An 18262-nucleotide genomic window follows, 5' to 3' on the forward strand; every position below is an offset into this window, starting at 1 on the left:
ATTAAAAATCACTTCTATTCAGATTATCTTGGAGGACAAATTTGATGCTGTGTGTTACAAGATAACTCACATAACTTGAAAAGTTTTTATAGATATGTGCAGACATTCCTTAATGCAAACATTTGGCTGAGATACCAGTTTCTGTCCCTATATATATATAACTTTGCCTGTGTCCTTTTATGTTTCTACATAGTCTTGTAGGCCCTAATATTTGTGAAGGTGAGTATCATCACATCAGCCAGAATATTCTATCTTGTCACTGTCAGTTTTTCAACCAAGCTGCATTCACTTCATGTTTAATGAAAAACTCTACAACAGAATTTAAGAATGCAATATACATCATTGAGGAGCTTCTCTTCATGACGTCACAGTAAGACTGCTGTAAAAACAGAATATGTGATTGGGTGTCTGTAGAAATCCTCTGTGTTGGATATGCGTAACAAAAGCTGCAGGACATTCACTCAGAGTAATCACAGTGTAAAGACAGAATGCGTTGGTTGTTTGCATTGGTCTGTGGTGTGACTTTAATTTCTAAGTGAGTCATCTTGAGAGTAAAATGCTTCAGGGTGATGTTTATAATTAAATTCATCTTCTCGACTTGTGCTTAAGATTTACATTATTTGGTCAGGAAAACTGTGTTGCAAACAGGAAATGTGTGGTCTGAAAGAAGTGGGCATTGAGGAGGCAGGAGGTTTAAGACAAGTTGCTGTCAAGTTGCATGATGGGAAATGTTGGATCCAGCTTTAAGCAAGCGCAATACAGGATTGCTGGAGTACCTCTTTAACAGCATTTGACTCTGTTAATGTCCATACTGTAAATACAGTTTGAATTCATCTCCTCAGTGTTCCTTTCTTTTCCTCTCTGTGTGTGCGTGCGTGCGTGCGTGTGTGTTTTACGTTCAACAGCACGCTCTCCGACTCATGGCATTCGGACAGATCTACAAGGTGTTGGAGATGGAGCCTCTTCCCTCAAATAAACCCTCACAGAAATACCCTTGGTCTGATAAAGAAGGTGTGTGTACCTGTCTACCTGCCTGTCTGCTCAGTGCACATCAGCCTGTGTCTCTCCCCACATGTCTTTCTGTCCTTGCCTGTCTGTTCAGGCTTTCAGTCTGTATGTATCAATTCTTTACGCTGTCTCTGTTAATCTGTTCGTCAAGGCGTGTGCATTGGCCTGTCAGCATTCCTGGGTTCAGTTATCTGGGTCACACATGACGTGACCTTTGGATTTTGTACACACCAGTGCTGTCAGCGCTGTCAATATTGCTGACATGTGAAACATCACAAAATAGAATATAGTGGTTAATAGTTTTTTTTTCAGTGTCACACCAATACACAGCGGCCTTGGTAAAATGCCATAATCAACTCAAACCATTTGGCATCTGGAAAATTGCCAGAGCATTTACATATTAAGGTGCACGTAGGAAAGGAGCTGATATGTCTTCCTCGTTGTTCGACTGTTTCCTGGTCTGCCTGTCTGTCTTGTTTATCTTGTCTGCCAGTTTATCTATCTTTGTTCTTGTCCTCACATATTGCTTGTTTTCTACAGCTTAACTGCTCTTTCTTTGTCACACACAATCATATAAACATCTGTTGTAGTTGGCAACTGTTTCCATATTTGTCTCTTTGGCTCACCCTCTTGCCTTCTCTCCAGGCTTAGGTCTGAAGAGGCCATATGAGGATGGAACAATGGATGACAAGGACCTCATCAAGAAGATGAAGAGGAATCTGAGGAAAGGTACAAAAAGACAGGAAAGAAGGAACAATGGCAAAGTGTTATTACCTCATTGTTTCCACTGCTTTTTCAGCTCATTCACCTGATCTATTTTAAAGACAGAAAGAAGGGAAATGTTAGGTGGGTAAGGATAAGAATAAATACCATCTAACAAAAGTTTAATTCAGCATTGGATTGTCACTATTTTTGTTCAAACCACTGAAAGCGAAGTGGCACATGCCTTAGCCTTGCTACGCTTCCACTTGTCTCTATTTTTCTGTGTTTTTCCCTGTCTGCTTCTCTCCCCTCCACCTTCCTTCCATCCGTTGGAGGCAGATCAATAGTATTGATTGCGAACGTTTTAGTAGGCCACCCAACCATCCCCAGCTCTTTCTTCATACAAGGGGAAGATGAACCACGACTAATGGAGACAGAGAGGCATTTTTAGATATTGGCGAACTGGAGGGAAGTGATTGAAAGAGAAAGAAAATAGAAAGGCACTTTTATTCATCATGAAAACAACAGTAGTGCTGAAAGCTATTACAATATGTGATTTATTGCATACAGTACCTCAGAATTGGCCCAGTCTGTCCAATTCTGGTTGAATAATTGTTACACCCCCTACCAACCCTTATTACATTTATCCTAATCTGCTCTACTTTCTACTCTAACCTTGCTTCCCTCCATTTTTTTGCATTAGTCCTAGACAGTAAAGCCATAGACTCCAACCAGCCAATGAACGCCCTGATGCGGTTGAACCAGATCCGGCCGGGGCTGCAGTATCGCCTGCTGTCCCAGTCGGGCCCGGTTCACGCTCCGGTCTTCACCATGTCAGTGGATCTGGATGGAACCATTTACGAAGCTTCCGGATCCTCCAAGAAGACCGCCAAGCTCCACGTCGCTGTCAAGGTAAGAGCTGAAATGAAGGAAGAGTAGCCATGTGTGTGTTCTGTATGTGATTCCCTCTGATTTATGTCTGTGCTTATTTGGACATACACAAAACAGCAAAATGATCAAAGAACCACTAATAAAGAAAAGAGAGACGATTCTTTTTTGGCTGAAGGACTTTCTAAGCTCCAGCTGCAGCCGAGCCTGTGTGTATCTATAAATATGTTTTTGTCTGTGTATGCCTATTGGCGTGTGTGTTTGTGTGTGTGCGTGTGAGGAAGGATGGAGGTGGGCAAATCCATGTAATCCCAAAGTGGTTGTGAACAAAGAGGCTCTCCAGAGCACAGAGCTGGGATAATCCGCTATCTGCTCCATTCCCATAAAAGGCTCTTTCTCCCTATCTCTCTCCCCCTTTTTCTATTCTCCTCACTCACTTTCTTTCTCTCATGTACTCACCTTTTGATCTCCCCTTCTCTCCCTCTGTTTCTCTCCCTCACTTTCTCTCACTCACTCGAGTGGCTGGTTCAGCAGCTGTAACACAATCACCCATTTGGGTCAAAAAGTTGTCATTTTGTCTTTTCTCCTCTTGCCGACATTATTGTTCCGAATCACTTTGCTGCTCTGTGTGCTGTCGAGGAGCAGGGGGCTAATGTGACTCTTCATGTATTGTAATGGCTTTATTGTAACCATTGTGTGAGTTATATCCAACTCTATCATGTCAGTACATGCAGCGTGCTGCAGTATTGCTGCTTCCGGAAGAATGCATTTGTTGAAATATGTGACATCAGTGTGGTCGAGGGCTGTAAGATGGGCGTATTTACCGCTTTGGTTGGATTTCCCAGCTTTTCGTTCTTATAGCCCTGAGTAGCAGCTCTCCACCTTTATAGCTGATAATGGAAATAAAGTCTGTTCAAAAGAGAGTCGACACACACAAAGGGACGTTAACATATCAGTCTGAAGCTGTTTTCATTTTGCAAAATCATTTTCATCCCATTTAGTGTGTTAGTTCAACAATTTAGCAATTAAATGATCTACGATGTGACCTGGCTGACTGGGGACATTTTCATTTAGCTAGCTAGATAGTCGTTTACACACCGCTGTGTTAGACAAGTTTACCAGGTTATCTCTGGTTTTGATCTCACTTATTTGTTTTTGTCGTTTGGTCTTGTAATAATTTAAATGATCTTTTGGTCTTGAAACAATAATGATGAGTAAAGATAATAATGATTATCTAGATTATGTACAAGTACAGAAATAAGGCAGTCTCGTTATTTTAATCACTTGGGATTTTCAAAGCAACAGAAACAACGGACCAAAAATAAATGCACAATTGCAGCAACATATTCCTATTGAATGGTCAACGAGTGTTAAAGGGGTTAAAACCAGTAATGGTTTGTGCTTGGAGTCCAAAGCTTTACTTTCTTTCTTTTTTTTTTTTGTTCTCTTGCCACTTTGTGTCCTCCCAACTCATTTTTACTTTGTCATCATCTTCCCTCTCAAGGTTCTCCAGGCGATGGGCTACCCGACGGGTTTCGACTCAGACCTGGACCCCATGAGTTCAGATGAGAAGTCTGACGGCGAGGGGAAGAGTGAGACGTCATCACACACTAGCAATAACCCAACACACTCATCGGACAGTTCCAACACACTGGAGGTGGGGATTTGCTGAACATGCACTCATACACAAATGCATATGTTTTTAATTTGAAATGATTAGTGCCACTCTAGTTTAAGGACATTAAAGGTATTCAGACTTAGTAACATTAAGTCTGTTCTCTACTTTTTAACAAAGCCATATTAAGATGCTTTAAATTAAACTACTTATAATCTTTTCTCTCTCCAGGTGCGAACTCAGGGTCCCATTCTGACGGCGAGTGGGAAGAACCCAGTCATGGAGCTAAACGAAAAGAGACGAGGCCTCAAATATGAACTCATCTCTGAAAGTGGAGGCAGCCATGACAAACGCTTTGTTATGGAGGTGAGAGCTTCATGTACACACACAGACTGGCAATGATGAAAGATAATAAAACATGTACATATGTAAAAGCGCGTGGAGCCATGACATATAGCGAAAAAAAATATATACGGAAAACATCGGCTAAGCCACACACACACACTCAGGAACAGGCTGATCACCGGTAGAGTCAATCAGTCATCTTGGTTCCTGGAGCAGGCCTATTCTCTGTGGGGTGTGTTGTTTTCCGACATGCCTGGCTGCTCCATCGCTCTGCTGATTGATTAGCAGGCCTGCTTGACAGCAGGGCATCGCTAAACAAGCTGTCCCGTTCAGCCACACTTGCTGGCTGAGTTACTGATGACTGATAAGTGTATCTATGTGTGTGTGTGTGTGTGTGTGTGTGTGTGCGTCAGGTGGAGGTCGATGGGCAGAAGTTTCGTGGGGCAGGCCCCAACAAAAAAGTAGCAAAGGCCAGTGCTGCTCTAGCAGCTCTGGAAAAACTCTTCTCTGGTCCCAACGCAGCTGCAAACAAGAAGAAGAAGATATTGCCTCAGGTGAAGAGGCACACACATGCAGTACATACCAGACACAGAGGGGAGTCCGGGGAACATACACACACACACAAACAGTGAAACAACAACAACATACAATCAAATGTTTTTTTCCTAAAATAGATTACGTTTAAAGATCTTTCCAGGTCAGTATCACCCCTGTAGAGCTGTTAGGCAATTTATCCACTTTGTTCACCCATCAATAATCAGTGGCACTGCATTTAACAGGTATCTAATCAGATCAATATTTGACAGCTATTAGATCACCACTCTTCCATTTATTTTATCAGAGAGCCTGTGCTCTAACAGATGTGTCAAATTGACGCCCATAATGCATTAGAACATTGTCTGGGATAAGTACGTGTGCACTTTTATGATTTATGCACTATATTTATGCAGACACACATTTGTGCGTTGTGTGTATCTGAATGCTGTGTGTATCTTTGCTCTATCTTTCGCGAATGTTTGAAACACGCTTACATATGATATGTGCTGTGTTCAGACTAAAGGAGCCCTGGCTGCGGCAGCAGCAGCCTCAGCGGTAGCAGCTCAGGTAGCCAGAGGAAGAGGAAGAGCGGCCCTCGCAAGAGGAGCCTTCGTCAGTGCAGCCGCACCTGGATATGTCACACCAGGTAGTGAGAGGATGTTTGTCTGTGGTTTTGTGGTTTTCACCAGGGAAGTATCATCTTGTGAATTGAACTATTTTTGTATTGGGGTGCATTGGGGGTCATTTTAGTCTTTTAGAGTTTGTGTTCTGTACAGTATTTTATTTTTATATTTAACATTGTTTGTGCAGGATTGACATTTTCTTTTACTGTTGGCCTTACAGTACTGACATTTTCATCTGCTTTAGAGTAAAATAAGCATCCATTTTCCCTGCAGCTGTTTTGGAAATATCACAGGCTTTCTGACCCTACAGCAACGTACAGTACAGGGGACAGTAGTTATATTGATGCATGACTGTCTGAAAACAGACAGTGTTAACAGAGAATCATGCAGAAAATCTGAATTTTATGAATTTCCAGTCAGTGCTGAACCTTTTGCGAATATATGACCTCGACCTGTCACAAATATTACATAATCGTCTGATCGTGATCATTCGATCTGATGGCTGATCAATTTGCATAAATCTCTAGAATCGTTCCCATTCACCTTTATCAAAAGTCATATTTCCATTGCTTCCCATCGTTTGAGGTTTGACTGGAACTGTTTTTATGACATCATCCTGTGCCTTCCTTACTCTGCCATGGTTTAATGCCAACCAACATGGAACCGCACAATACTTTGCGTTTCGTTTGCCAGTTTTGTGTAAATTCGGTTAAAATTTGAGCTACTTGTGGATGGAAACCTGGCTAATGTTGGAAACGTTGGGACAATTAGAAGCAGAATTAGGTGTGTTTTCATTACCTGGTTGAGGCAAATAAACTTTACCTGAGCACAGGGTTCCAATGTCAGGTAAAAAATGTGGGGAAAAAGAGCTTGGCTGTCATTACTACTGTTGATTTGATGATCTGGGAATGAGAATTTGTTGATGACAATTAATCGTCAGCTAAAATGTCATTATCGTGACAGCCCTAATATGGCCCTGTGGTGATTGAAACAGTATTTGCGTGTTCAGGATGTTGAATTTGTTGGGAAGGAGTGTAGCTTCCACTCAGGTCGTTTACTCTGAACCCACAGCTGTCCTCTGTGAGTGCAGGATGGCCAAAACACTCATCTAAACTTGCTGAAGAGTTGAAAAGTGCAGCCGGGAATTAAACAAGAGCGCAATTGATTTCGACCCTCTAACCTCTTCCCCAACAGGCTTTGGAACACCGTATGGCTACAGCCCAGCTGCAGCAGCTGCTCCTGCTTACGGTACGTGCTTCTTTCTTTTCCCCTCCTATAACCTTCCACCGTCTCTCCTCTCTTGACCACACAGTTCCTCCCTAAACCAACAAACCATGACTGCTAACCATCAGTTATACATCCAACTCTTCTTCTCCACTTCCTTTTGCTTCAATTTCTCCCCTCCTCTGAAAGTGACTTTAAAACCTGATCCCAGTCTAATCCAAGTTTTAGGGTTTGGCGCTGAATTTCAGTCATAATTAAATAAAGCTTAAACCTCTTTGTCGCGCGCTTCAAGCAAATCTGTCTGCACTAATTGCGTGCTCACCACTTGTTTGTTAATCTGCTTGTTGCCACTCATCTCGTATGGTTGGACCACTTCTCTGTCAGTAAAGAGCTGCTGTCAGTCTCAAGCTTTGATCTCAAGGACCTAATCATAATCAGGACACACACACCTGGGCTTGCAGTCTTAGAACAGCCATTTAACTAACTGTACAAGCTCTCCTGGTCTTAAATTAACCCAGACACACTGCTTCTGCTGTCGTCATCTTTTCTCTGTTCAGATTAGCAGGACACATAGTGTGAGTTCCCCACTTTAGCCACTGTTATTTAAGACAGGGTGGCAGGGCAGCTTGGCCACAGCAGTGCTGCTCCTGTCATGTTACCCCTGCTAAGGGGTTTCCATGTCCTCACTGAGTTCTCTCTCTCTCTCTCTCTCTCTCTCTCTCTCTCTCTCTCTCTCTCTCACACACACACACACACAGGAATTATAGATATTTACAGGCTAAAATCTATACTCATGCTTGACCTTTAACAGCAGAGGTATCCATACGTCCCTCTGTCACACACAGTCATATTTACCTCAACAGACTCGGCCTTGTGTAGTGTGTGTGGACGCATGTAGCATTGGGAGGCCATCCTATATCCTGTCCATCCCACAGCCCGGAGTTTGAATGGGTCTTATGTGCTAGGAGAAACTGGTCTGGGGCCCCAGGAAGACGTTCAGTACCCCCCTGAGATCCCCACAGCCCTGAACATGAAGTGCGCCTTAGTTTTTTTGTTTATGGTGGAGCTGGAGCTCCGCGCTCATTTAAGGTGTTTCGTTTCTGTCCTTGGCATCCGAACACCTTTCACATGCTATTGTGACTGTAGCTTACTGAAATGCTCAGAATTCAATGGTAGCTTCTTTCTCAGTGACTGGATTCTTTTCATTACATTATACATCTTTTGTTCAGGTTTGTTAAGGGCCATGACATACAAAGTATCGTAGAAAGCGTTCAGTAGGCTGCTCCATGCCCGGCCAAAGAAAACTGTCCATTACTCATCGCTTACGTACATGTCACGTATCCTGGTGGGCGATCATCGTGAGGTCAGCTGACCCTGAGCTTTAACCTGAGCTGTAACTTCCCACAAGTAGGTAGGAAGTCAGGTTCAGGTTATTTGAAAGAACTGACAGACATGAAAACCAGAATTATACTTAGAATTAGGTTGTGGAAGGAACTTCACCTTCGCAAGTTGCGTCAGCACTGAGCATACATCTAAAGACCGTGCTATGTTGGATTTTTTTCTATTAAGCTTCACTTCTCACTCAGTGACCAGAGACCCTGTGGAAATTTTGAGGCAAAACACTAATCCGTACAAAATATTAGATACACTTGCTGTCACACGCACACACACACACTCGCAGCTTGCTAGCTTACGGCTAATGTACAGGTATTGTGCCTGTTTGGGGCAGATAAACACGTGGGGTGATTATCACGCGCAAGTAGCACAAGGCAAAAATTCACTTTGCATTTGGTCTGAACACCCCATAACAATGACAGTATATTAAATCCACTTTTACTGTTTTTCACCTGCCTGACTAAGAGGGAAAGAAAAATCTTTGGGTAGACCCTGCTGGGCCTTACATTTCAATCAGAAGTAAGGAAAAAAGGCACATGAAAACATTGGGACTGACTCCTTTATCTTTTGGATGCCAAAGCTTTTTCCTGCTTTTTCACTGTGTTCTGGCACCCATCGCTGCTTTGGGCTTTCTTGCTGGCAAATACTTAGTTAAAAGCATTCTAAAATGCTGCTGGAGCAGCCGAATGTTATTTCACAGAACATAGACCATTAGATCATAGAACACCGAACATTAGATCATGGAACACAGAACCTAAAATAATGGAAAGTAGAACATTATATAAAAGAACACAGAACATTAGATCATGCACAGTATTCCAAAAGCACTTTGAGACACATTTCCTTAACATTACAAGACAGTACAAACATCAACCTCCCATGGTTAACCATGTTCTTTAAAGGATTATTCCACTTTTTTACAACTTGGGTCTCAAATGTGTATTTTTGGGCCTCATTTTTTATGTTAACTTTGTACTCACCAGGTGAATTGCTGACATCTGCCAATGTGGTGACATCAATTAAAGGAACCAAACCCCGGATTAGCTAAATTTATTTTAAAGAAAAAGGGAGAAGTTTCAAAGTAGACCTGCACTGCTGTGCGTGCACACAGTTTTCCTGTGCAATGCAGGATTATGACAGACTTTTAAATCACTGTTAGTTCAACCTGTTTAATCATCTGACTGCTCGTGTTTCTTGTCTCTTCAGACATTGTTACATTGGCACAGTTAACTTGACGAGTACAATGTTTTCATCAGAAAAGATTCGTAAAACGGCACATATAAGGCCCAAGCTATAATAAGCCAAATGAATCTTTAACTGCAGCCATTTGTTTTCTTCTCTTTAACTCTGAATCTCTCACCTTCTCGGCTCCTCTAACCACTGATGAAGGGTGCCACAGTGACAGATGTTCCTGCCTGTTCTCACACACTTACACTGCCCGCTCTGGGAGCCTTGTTTGTGTAGCGCGAGGGGTGTCTGTTGGAGGTAGATCTAGCGTAGTGTGTAGTGTAGTGAGCATAGAAAAACTTGGTGATTTGTTGCCCTGGACTCATGCAGAGCTGTGCTCTTCTCATGTCTCCCCTCTAGGTTTGCCCAAGAGAATGCTTCTGTTGCCTGTCATGAAAGTGCCCGCCTACCCCGTCCCCCACTACCACTTCTTTTAGCACAGGAGACACACATACCAAACGCTTTTTCATACATACCAAACGCTTTTTCCAAACCATACAATTCACTTTTTCTAGAAGGGAAACTCAGTGTGTTTTTTTCTACAATATCCATGATGGGGACAGGATTAAGGACTTGAGCTGAAGATTTGTAAAAGCGTTTTTGCTTTTTGTTTTGTTTTGTTTTCATACTGTTCCAAAAAGTTTTATGAATATGAAAAAATACTGCAGGTTTACGTTCTTAAGAGATAAACAAAAACTTGAAGGATTTGTACTGTGAATTGTGACCTCATTCTTTGAGTCTATATCAGCCTTTTGCTATTGTGTTCATTCTTTGTAGGAAGAAGGTAGCCTTTGCAATATGATACACACAACACACACATTCTCTGTAAAAAGAAAATAATAATTTCAGCTGTGTGAAGGATGTATAGGAATAAATAAATAAGAATGTTGGAAAAATGAATAAAGTTTATCTCATATAAAAGCTGAACACTGCCTGGTGTATATCTGGTATAGCAGCTGGTAACTGGATGCAGCAGCACCGTTTGGTTTGGTTTGATTGGATTTAGCCTTTTAGGGCAGCTATGACACTTAATATGTGAATTTACCCACTGTGCAATGTGCATACAATATGATATTGTGACCTAAATGTTCATTTAGCTTTGATATTCCCCCCTCATACATGCACACGGAGTGAATTTCAATCTCTCCACGTACCTTGGTGCGTCTCCTTACATCCTTTTGACCCTCAGCTTATAGTTATTCAGAGAGAGAAGCAAGAGGACAGAGGATGGATTTAGAAAGCTCTTGTCAGATCCTGCATCTTACATTCAGCTGCACGATCTCATTACCTTACATGGATTAATATTTGGCAGGTTACCCAAAGCTATCAAAGGTATCACTTACTGTATATACATATGAAGATGAACGTAAGCCTTTGTGCAGCAGCAATTTCCAAACTCAGTACATTGTTGTACGTGAATTCAAATGGCACAAAATGTCCCAGAAATACCAGATAAAACATCTTACTTCTACATACACGACATCTAACAGCAATAAGGAACTCCAATGACATCTCTGTGTTTTATGTTGTTGTTATTGTTTCATTTTTTCTGTATCATTGCTGTACTTCAAATGCCTTCAAATAAGGATCAGCATAGACCAACTGAGCCGATGAACCTTGGGATCAAAACCGTCCCTCTAGACTCAGTCTCTGTTTCCAATGAGATCTAAAGATTTGACTGAGAATGATCTAATATCACAGGTGAATAGAAATTAAAGACTAAGAGGAACTTGGCTAAAAAACAGGGACGAAACAGGAGATACTCCGGTCTGTCCCATCAACATGCTAGTCAAAGGTCAGTGCCAGTCACGACAGAGTTATACTGGCTCTTCATCGCGTCTTGGTCATCCTGCCAGCGAGAGATAACCCCCTGATGACGTCTCCATGGTTGCAGCTATGAGGCGCAGCCATTGGATGAGAGGACCCAATGTCTTGTCCAATGGTTGGTTGAGCTCCATTGAGTTGTTGTAAAACCTTTCAAATGATTTTTGTCTGACATCACCAGAGCTCTGCTTCAATCTCACATGACTGGGGATTAATTTCCAGCTGTTGCATTCTGTGTCTGTTATTTGTCTGTTGAAGGTTGAATTCGTTCCTCAAAGCTGAAGTCCCAGACTTCATATTTTGTGCCTCACCTGTGCCTGATCTCATTCTAAACCTCAACATGTTTACTACTAGCATCCTGCTTTTCATTCAGCTCCTTCTGTATGTCCGTGACGGGAATAGCTGGAAAATATTCAAGGAATAGCTTAACATTTTTGGAAATACGCTTCTTGGCTTTCTTTGCCGAGAGTTAGATGCCAAAATCGATACCACTCTCACGTCTGTATGCTAAATATGAAGCTATAGCTGGCAGCCAGTTAGCATAGTGTTAGATCTCATGGACAGAGCAGAGAGGTGCTGATACTTTTTTTAAACTTTGGCCAGGCCGTTTTCAACTCTTTCAGTCTTTATGTTAAGCTAATTGTTTCATGGTTTAAACTTAATATTTAATGACAGATATGAGACTGGTATCAATGTGGTTTTGTTTCTTCTTATACAATTTATCCATTTCACACCTCTTATCAGGGGCTGGGTCGCCGTGGCAGCAGGCTTAGCAAGGTAGTCCAGATGTCCCTCTCCTCTGTTCCAGCTCCTCCTGGGGGAGCCCAATGTGTTCCCGAGCCAGATGAGTGTCCAAGGAGGGTGTAATCAAGGGCAGCTCGACTTGACTGTCAAAACCTGAAAACTCTCTTGTCCAAGGGGCTTCTTCAGTTCTAACTGACAGGTGGGGAAGCCCAGGTATTTAACCACTGTGGGGTCAGTACCAACGTCATTGATGCTACTTGTTAGTGCTCCTGGCTGTGCACTCACTAGAGTCATTGGGATCACTGGAGGCCTAGTGCCAATGACAGTCAATGGAGTTGCCACATGAGGCCAACTGTGAAACTCCAGGGAGGGGATGAAAGGACCATTAACCATCAAACCATCTGAGGGCCCTCCATTAAAGCTGAAAGATAGACAGAACTCTCATTTGAGGACAGTAATTTGTCTTTGGGAGAGGAAGGACATGGTTTGAAAGAGGAGTGAAGGAGGCTATACATGTAAAAATAGAGAAACCATTCCCCAACAGAGGAGAAGGTCTATGACACCGCTTATCCCCCACCTTCATGTTACTCTTTCATCCCTTCATAGAGGATTTAACAACTCTTCACAGTTTGCCTCATGTGACAACTCCAACGACTGTAATTTACACTTGGCCTCAGGTGGCTCCGACAACTCTGCCGTTTCACAGCCAGGAGCACCAACGACCCAAGTGGTATTAATAACCTTAATAATGACCCCACAGTGGTTTAATACCTGGGATTTCCCCCAGGTAGTTAGAACTGAAGAAGCCCCTTGAATGAGAGGCGAAATGTTGTCAAGAATCTACAACCAAGTGTAGTTACCCTTGATTCAACCCCCCTAGGATAACCACGACCTGGATGACTGAGAATCTTCACAAACAAGCCAGATGAGATATAATCCTTCCAGTTCGTTCTGGGTCCTGGCAAACCTTCAAAGCAAGGCGACCAGGAGGCATCCTTGTTTGAGGTCTACACCACCTCAGCTGGCAAAGGAGCAGCAGCTCCAATCCGAGCTCCCTCCAGGGCCGTATCTAAGGATCATTCAAATAGCCCAATACACAAATTAAAAATTAGCCTCAAGGAGTTTTACAATCTGTGCATCATACGACGCCCTCAATCCTCAGACCCTTGATTTTGTGTATGTGTGTGTGGGTGTGTCGAGAATATACAAAAAAAAAGGAAAATGACAATATGGAAAATGAGGATGAAATTATTGTTTTCTCGTTTACCTCTCAGTAAGAAAACGGTGAAGCGTATTTCCCAAAACTATTCCTTTAATTTAATCTACTTGCCATTCCCATACAGGAAAGTTATGTAATCTAGATGTTATTAACGCCACCCAGGAAATAATCTCTTACACTGGAACATTTCCAAGGACCGCTGGAGAGGATCTGTGCATCCTTCAAATGGACTTGAAGTAACCTTGTCATAAAAAACACATTATTGGATTTCTTTTACCCTGCATAGTTCTCTCTGTATCCTTCATAGGCATTAAATCTTTGTCAAAGTGAAGAAAGTTTGATGTACCGAGGCCTCACATTGTGTTTATAGTAATCACTCATGCTGTCTTCGTCTGTTCTTCATCTCCCTGCAGGTGGTCTTTTCATTGACAATCCCTTCTACCAGCCACGGACCATCGCTCCTTTTATCATTCATCTGGGTCCCCAGGATCTCTTCTCTGACTTCTAGAGGCAGCAGGTTGTTGGATTACGCTATTCACATTTACCTGTCTGCACACGCAGGACACCTGTTTTTTCTGCCGCCTTTCTGCCCAGGTGATGGACAAGCAGATCCAAAAGACTGCTTTGGTTTGATCCGTCCGCTGGAGGACCGTACAGCAGCGGCAGAAACCGTCTCACCTACTGACTGAGAGGCTCCCGGCTCCTCTCTCTGTTTCCTCTGCTCTCCGCCCAGATTTGTCACTTCAGAGGAGAGTGACTCTACACGAAGCAATACTCGGATTTTACGAGAAACGTTCAGCTGCGACCGCTCGAGGCTGGGCTGAACTTTGGTCTTTCTTATAGCAATATACCAGAACTCCTCTCTCTGAGCTTACTTACTTGAGAAGATGTGAATGTCCGAAGGAGTTTTGCCCAACACAGCATTGCAATAGCTCATTTTGATTGTATATTCATTGTATGTGTGTGTACGTGTGGCTATAACATGACTATATACACATATATGTATGGTGTATGTTTCTATAACGATGTGTTGACAATAATATTACTATATGATGATGTATTTATGTAAATATGCTATAAAATATAACTATTGTTGGTATAAATTATTTTAGAATTATGAAGTGAAATGTAACTGTAATATCACAGTATAGCTTTCTTCCAATTTTATATACACTGAGCAATTGAAGCTAGTCCTAGGAGATGCAATATTATCTTTGGTATTCCTATTAACCTGTGCTGTTAGAATAATAATGCTTCCTTCCTTTCCTTCCTTCCTTCTAACTCTCCCTCTATCTTTGATGTCTCTCTGAGCCTTTCTGAGCACGCTCTCTGCTGCCCGAGGTTTGTTTACGTGGCCCGGACCAGAGGTGCTCCCTACTGAACACACTCACAACCTAATCACACACACACACACACACACACGTACACACACACACTTTTCCTGTCAGAAAGCACATTTTCTATAGTCTCACTGCTGGCAGGGAATACTGTTGTTACAGATACAGATATAGTACTGTATGTGTATAGTATGTGTATACTCCGGTATACGTGCTCCTCCCTCAACCATCGACACATGACCGGACGCATCCATTAACACTTAACAATCGTCGGCTCCGTCCCACTCGCCTTAGGGACCAAAAGCACAGCTTTGTTTCACACCCATTACTACCACGTCTTTCTGCAAACACACATTCACACACACCCTTCCCTCCGCCTTTCTGTGGCAATTCTCTACCGTATAGACACGATGCTGCTGGTGGCAGAAACAGCCTCGTCAATGGGAAAGACGCAGAACAATCGACTGGCTTACTAATTAAAGCGCAGCAAAAGAAACTGGGGTGGAGCTGAGGTGGACTGAGGAAGTTTTAGCCAAGGATGCACCAATCTGGTCTCATTTTACAGATTTTAATTTAGAAAAAAGACAGAGGAAAAAAAGTCAGATAGGTGCATCCCTAGTTTCGGCCACCGTGGCTGCCTGTGATGGATGAGGCAGGGAGACCTGTCAGTCAAGCGAACACACCGCAGCACGTGTGCTCTTAATTGAACAGTAATTCTCAACATTTCCACCAGGACACACACTGGAGGGAGCCAGATTAGCTTTTGAGATCAAAAGATCTTGTAAAAGAAGAATGTTGACTTTGTGTTATGAGACAGAAGTTGGCTCTTTTTGAAGATCTGGAGCCAAATGCAATCAGTGCATTTCCATGAGAAGGCACTTCTGTGCTGCTCTCAGCTGCCAACCACAGTGCTGCTCGTAAGGTTGTCGAACTGCTCAGGAGAGATTAGTGGAAGAGGGAATTAGTTTTGTTTGGTGATCGCTGTTACTCTCAAGATACACGTGTATTAGTGGTTGACTGTGTCGTGGTAGTGGTGTGGGGTTAACCCTGCTATAGCACATATTAAATGTACATAGGTAGAGAGAGCAGGGATAGTCTGTTAGACTCTTGTTGGAGCCAAATGGGTGAGAAAGCAGTCACAGTGCACACATCATGCTCGCTCTGCTTTGTGTGGGATTTCAGCAAATTTCTGCGGTGCTTACATGCTTCTAAAGCCTCTTCATCAGTCATTTTTGTTTTATTTTTAGCCTTTAATAGATACTAGATGTCAGTCGGCAGAGGCCAAATCAAACAGAACGTGCATCAAACGGCTTTGATTCTCCTCTTGCTCTCTTTCATCTGGGCAGCGGTTTGATCTCCTGCGTCTGTGCCGGCTTTGATTCAACAGTGACGTCTTAGACGGAGACAATAGACCGAAGGCCCCAGAGCCCGTTTTTCAAGACAACAAGTCAAAATTAGAGTTGGATTTTCGACACCACTGAGCTGACAGCGAAGAGAAATCGGCAGTTTTACTGATGATTGAGTTAAATTAAGCTACCAGGCTGTAATTGTGCAACTGGAGGTGAACTGAAAGATGTTATGGACTTATTTTCTAGTTGTGTGTCGTGCCTTGCAGCGGTTGAGTCAAGCTAACAAGCTTTTGGTCAGAATTTAGACTGAACAGTCGGTTCCTCAAGTCTAACAGCTGGTCACTGCAGGAGTCCATGGCCATACAGTATCCTCTGCACTGCAGAGTCTTTATTATATGGACATACAACCTTCATGCATTAGAGATTTCAGTGAGTTTTCAAATCCTGTAATCTTTCATCTGATAAAAATTTGATAGAAAACTTCAGCACCTGCAATTTGGATATTGCATTTGGCCATATTGCGATTTTGGTAATATTTCTATTAATTGTTCAGCCCATTAACGTTAACGTGCTAAGGCGTCTTGCAGAAAGTACATCCATCCATGTTTATTGATTGCCGATCTTTGCACTGCGCATCTGTTTCGGTGTTGGGGTTCGGCAGCAGAGCTGTCCTAAGCTTTTTACTGTGGTTTTTTCCATCAAAGCTCAGAGCGCATCCAGTCGTCTCGCCTCTAAAACCCCGGGCACTGCTTTGCTCTGACTCTTCATCCTCGTGTGGAATTCACGGGGAGGTGAATAACTTGGAGCTTGACTGTGTGGAAACAGACTCTCTCTATCAGCTAAGAATTTCTCCTAATTTCCCCTCTGCCCCCGCTCTGTCTCTCTGTCTCTGCCCCCGTCCTCTCGCTCCAGATGGCCCACATTAATAAGGCAGACAGTCATACCTCAGTGAGCAACCTTTTCATTTCCCCTCAGACGCAGGAGGAGCCACCCTGACTACTGACCCCGTCCTCTCAGCCCGTTGGCTGGACGACTGCGTTCAGAGGGAGGGTGGCAGATCGAGAGAGTGTAAAACTGGCACAGGCCGGGGAGTTGTTATCTCCGGGTTAGGCAGAGGTCCCACATGTGCGTTTCTCATTGGCTTTTCACTGAAACGCAAGGAACGATCACTTATTTACACTTTCTAATCTTTTATTTATGAATGCAGCAGTGAAAAGTCAGCCTGAGATTTGATTTAAGAAATATACTCTAAGTATCCAAGTTGTTTGTGGTCTAATAGGGATTATCCCAGGGAGGACAAAAAACAGCCTGTTGTCTTCTTCTTTGAAAGTAAATAGAAGAGAGGTGGAGGAGCAGGCGACTGTTGCACCATCAGAGAGGTGACAACACCAGCCGTGCTCCACTACGAAATGTTTCAGAACAGAAAACGCTACGCTGGCATGTTTTTTTCCTGAAGAGAAACATGCTCGCAGCAGCAGAGTTTGACAGTTTATGTCCATGCATATAACTTTTCTAGAGAGCAAGTAGAGACGGATGCTCTTCCTGCTCCAGCCTTCCCCAGAAATGTCTCTAACAGATCACTAGGAACCAGGAAAAAGTGGCAGCCACTGGAAAACAGAAACACCTGGAAGAACACTGCCTCTCAGTGGGCAACTACACCTGTAAATCTAAGAAGCACAAAACGCACACGAGCAATACACCCACACACCGTTCTCAGGGCCACCTGACACACACACACACACGTATGCAAATAGATGAACACACACATGTAATCAAATATGTAGATATTTCAGCGTTCACCGACATTAACAGCCGAGCACATTAGGACAGCGTGACGTTCTTTGCGCCGTGGTTTGTATATTACACTAAAGATTGCACTGTAAGTGGTGACTGTCACACAAGTGGTTAGGCCTTGGTTGGACTTTAGGATCTGAGCCATGTCTAGCTGAGAATACACCCTCCCACACCCCTCATTTGTTATTTTGGTGCTTTATACCGGGCTGTATGTAGCACTGTACATACTGGATTTTACTTTAAGTTTGCTTTTTGGAGGCCGAGCAGCAATCTGTGAGCGACTTGATGTCGGGAGAAGAGGGACGAGCGCTGTCAGCTTTCTTGGCACCACCGTTTTAGATGCTGCAATATGTTTGGTCGTTAAGGGTTCTGAGTGCTCCTGTTGCCAGGTAATGTCAGGTTTTTGGACTTTCTGTTTGGAGACCGTTTCA

General features: G+C 43.0%; 1 protein-coding gene across 2 annotated transcripts in view; it reads left to right on the forward strand.

Annotated features, from left to right (window-relative positions):
• The window catches only part of LOC121622865 (spermatid perinuclear RNA binding protein), a 74269-nt gene extending 63784 nt beyond the window's left edge, over positions 1-10485 (forward strand). For both annotated transcript variants that reach the window (XM_041959903.1, XM_041959904.1), the window contains exons 11-19: positions 906-1011; positions 1654-1737; positions 2414-2622; positions 4103-4255; positions 4445-4579; positions 4972-5112; positions 5612-5741; positions 6913-6966; positions 9925-10485. In XM_041959903.1, the coding sequence (XP_041815837.1) occupies positions 906-1011; positions 1654-1737; positions 2414-2622; positions 4103-4255; positions 4445-4579; positions 4972-5112; positions 5612-5741; positions 6913-6966; positions 9925-10001 (1089 nt within the window). In that variant the 3' untranslated portion in view covers positions 10002-10485. The remainder of the gene's footprint in view (positions 1-905; positions 1012-1653; positions 1738-2413; positions 2623-4102; positions 4256-4444; positions 4580-4971; positions 5113-5611; positions 5742-6912; positions 6967-9924) is intronic.
• The last annotated feature ends 7777 nt before the right edge of the window (positions 10486-18262 follow it).

This window comes from Chelmon rostratus, chromosome 19 (genome assembly GCF_017976325.1).
Source record: "Chelmon rostratus isolate fCheRos1 chromosome 19, fCheRos1.pri, whole genome shotgun sequence".
Lineage (NCBI taxonomy): Eukaryota > Metazoa > Chordata > Actinopteri > Chaetodontiformes > Chaetodontidae > Chelmon > Chelmon rostratus.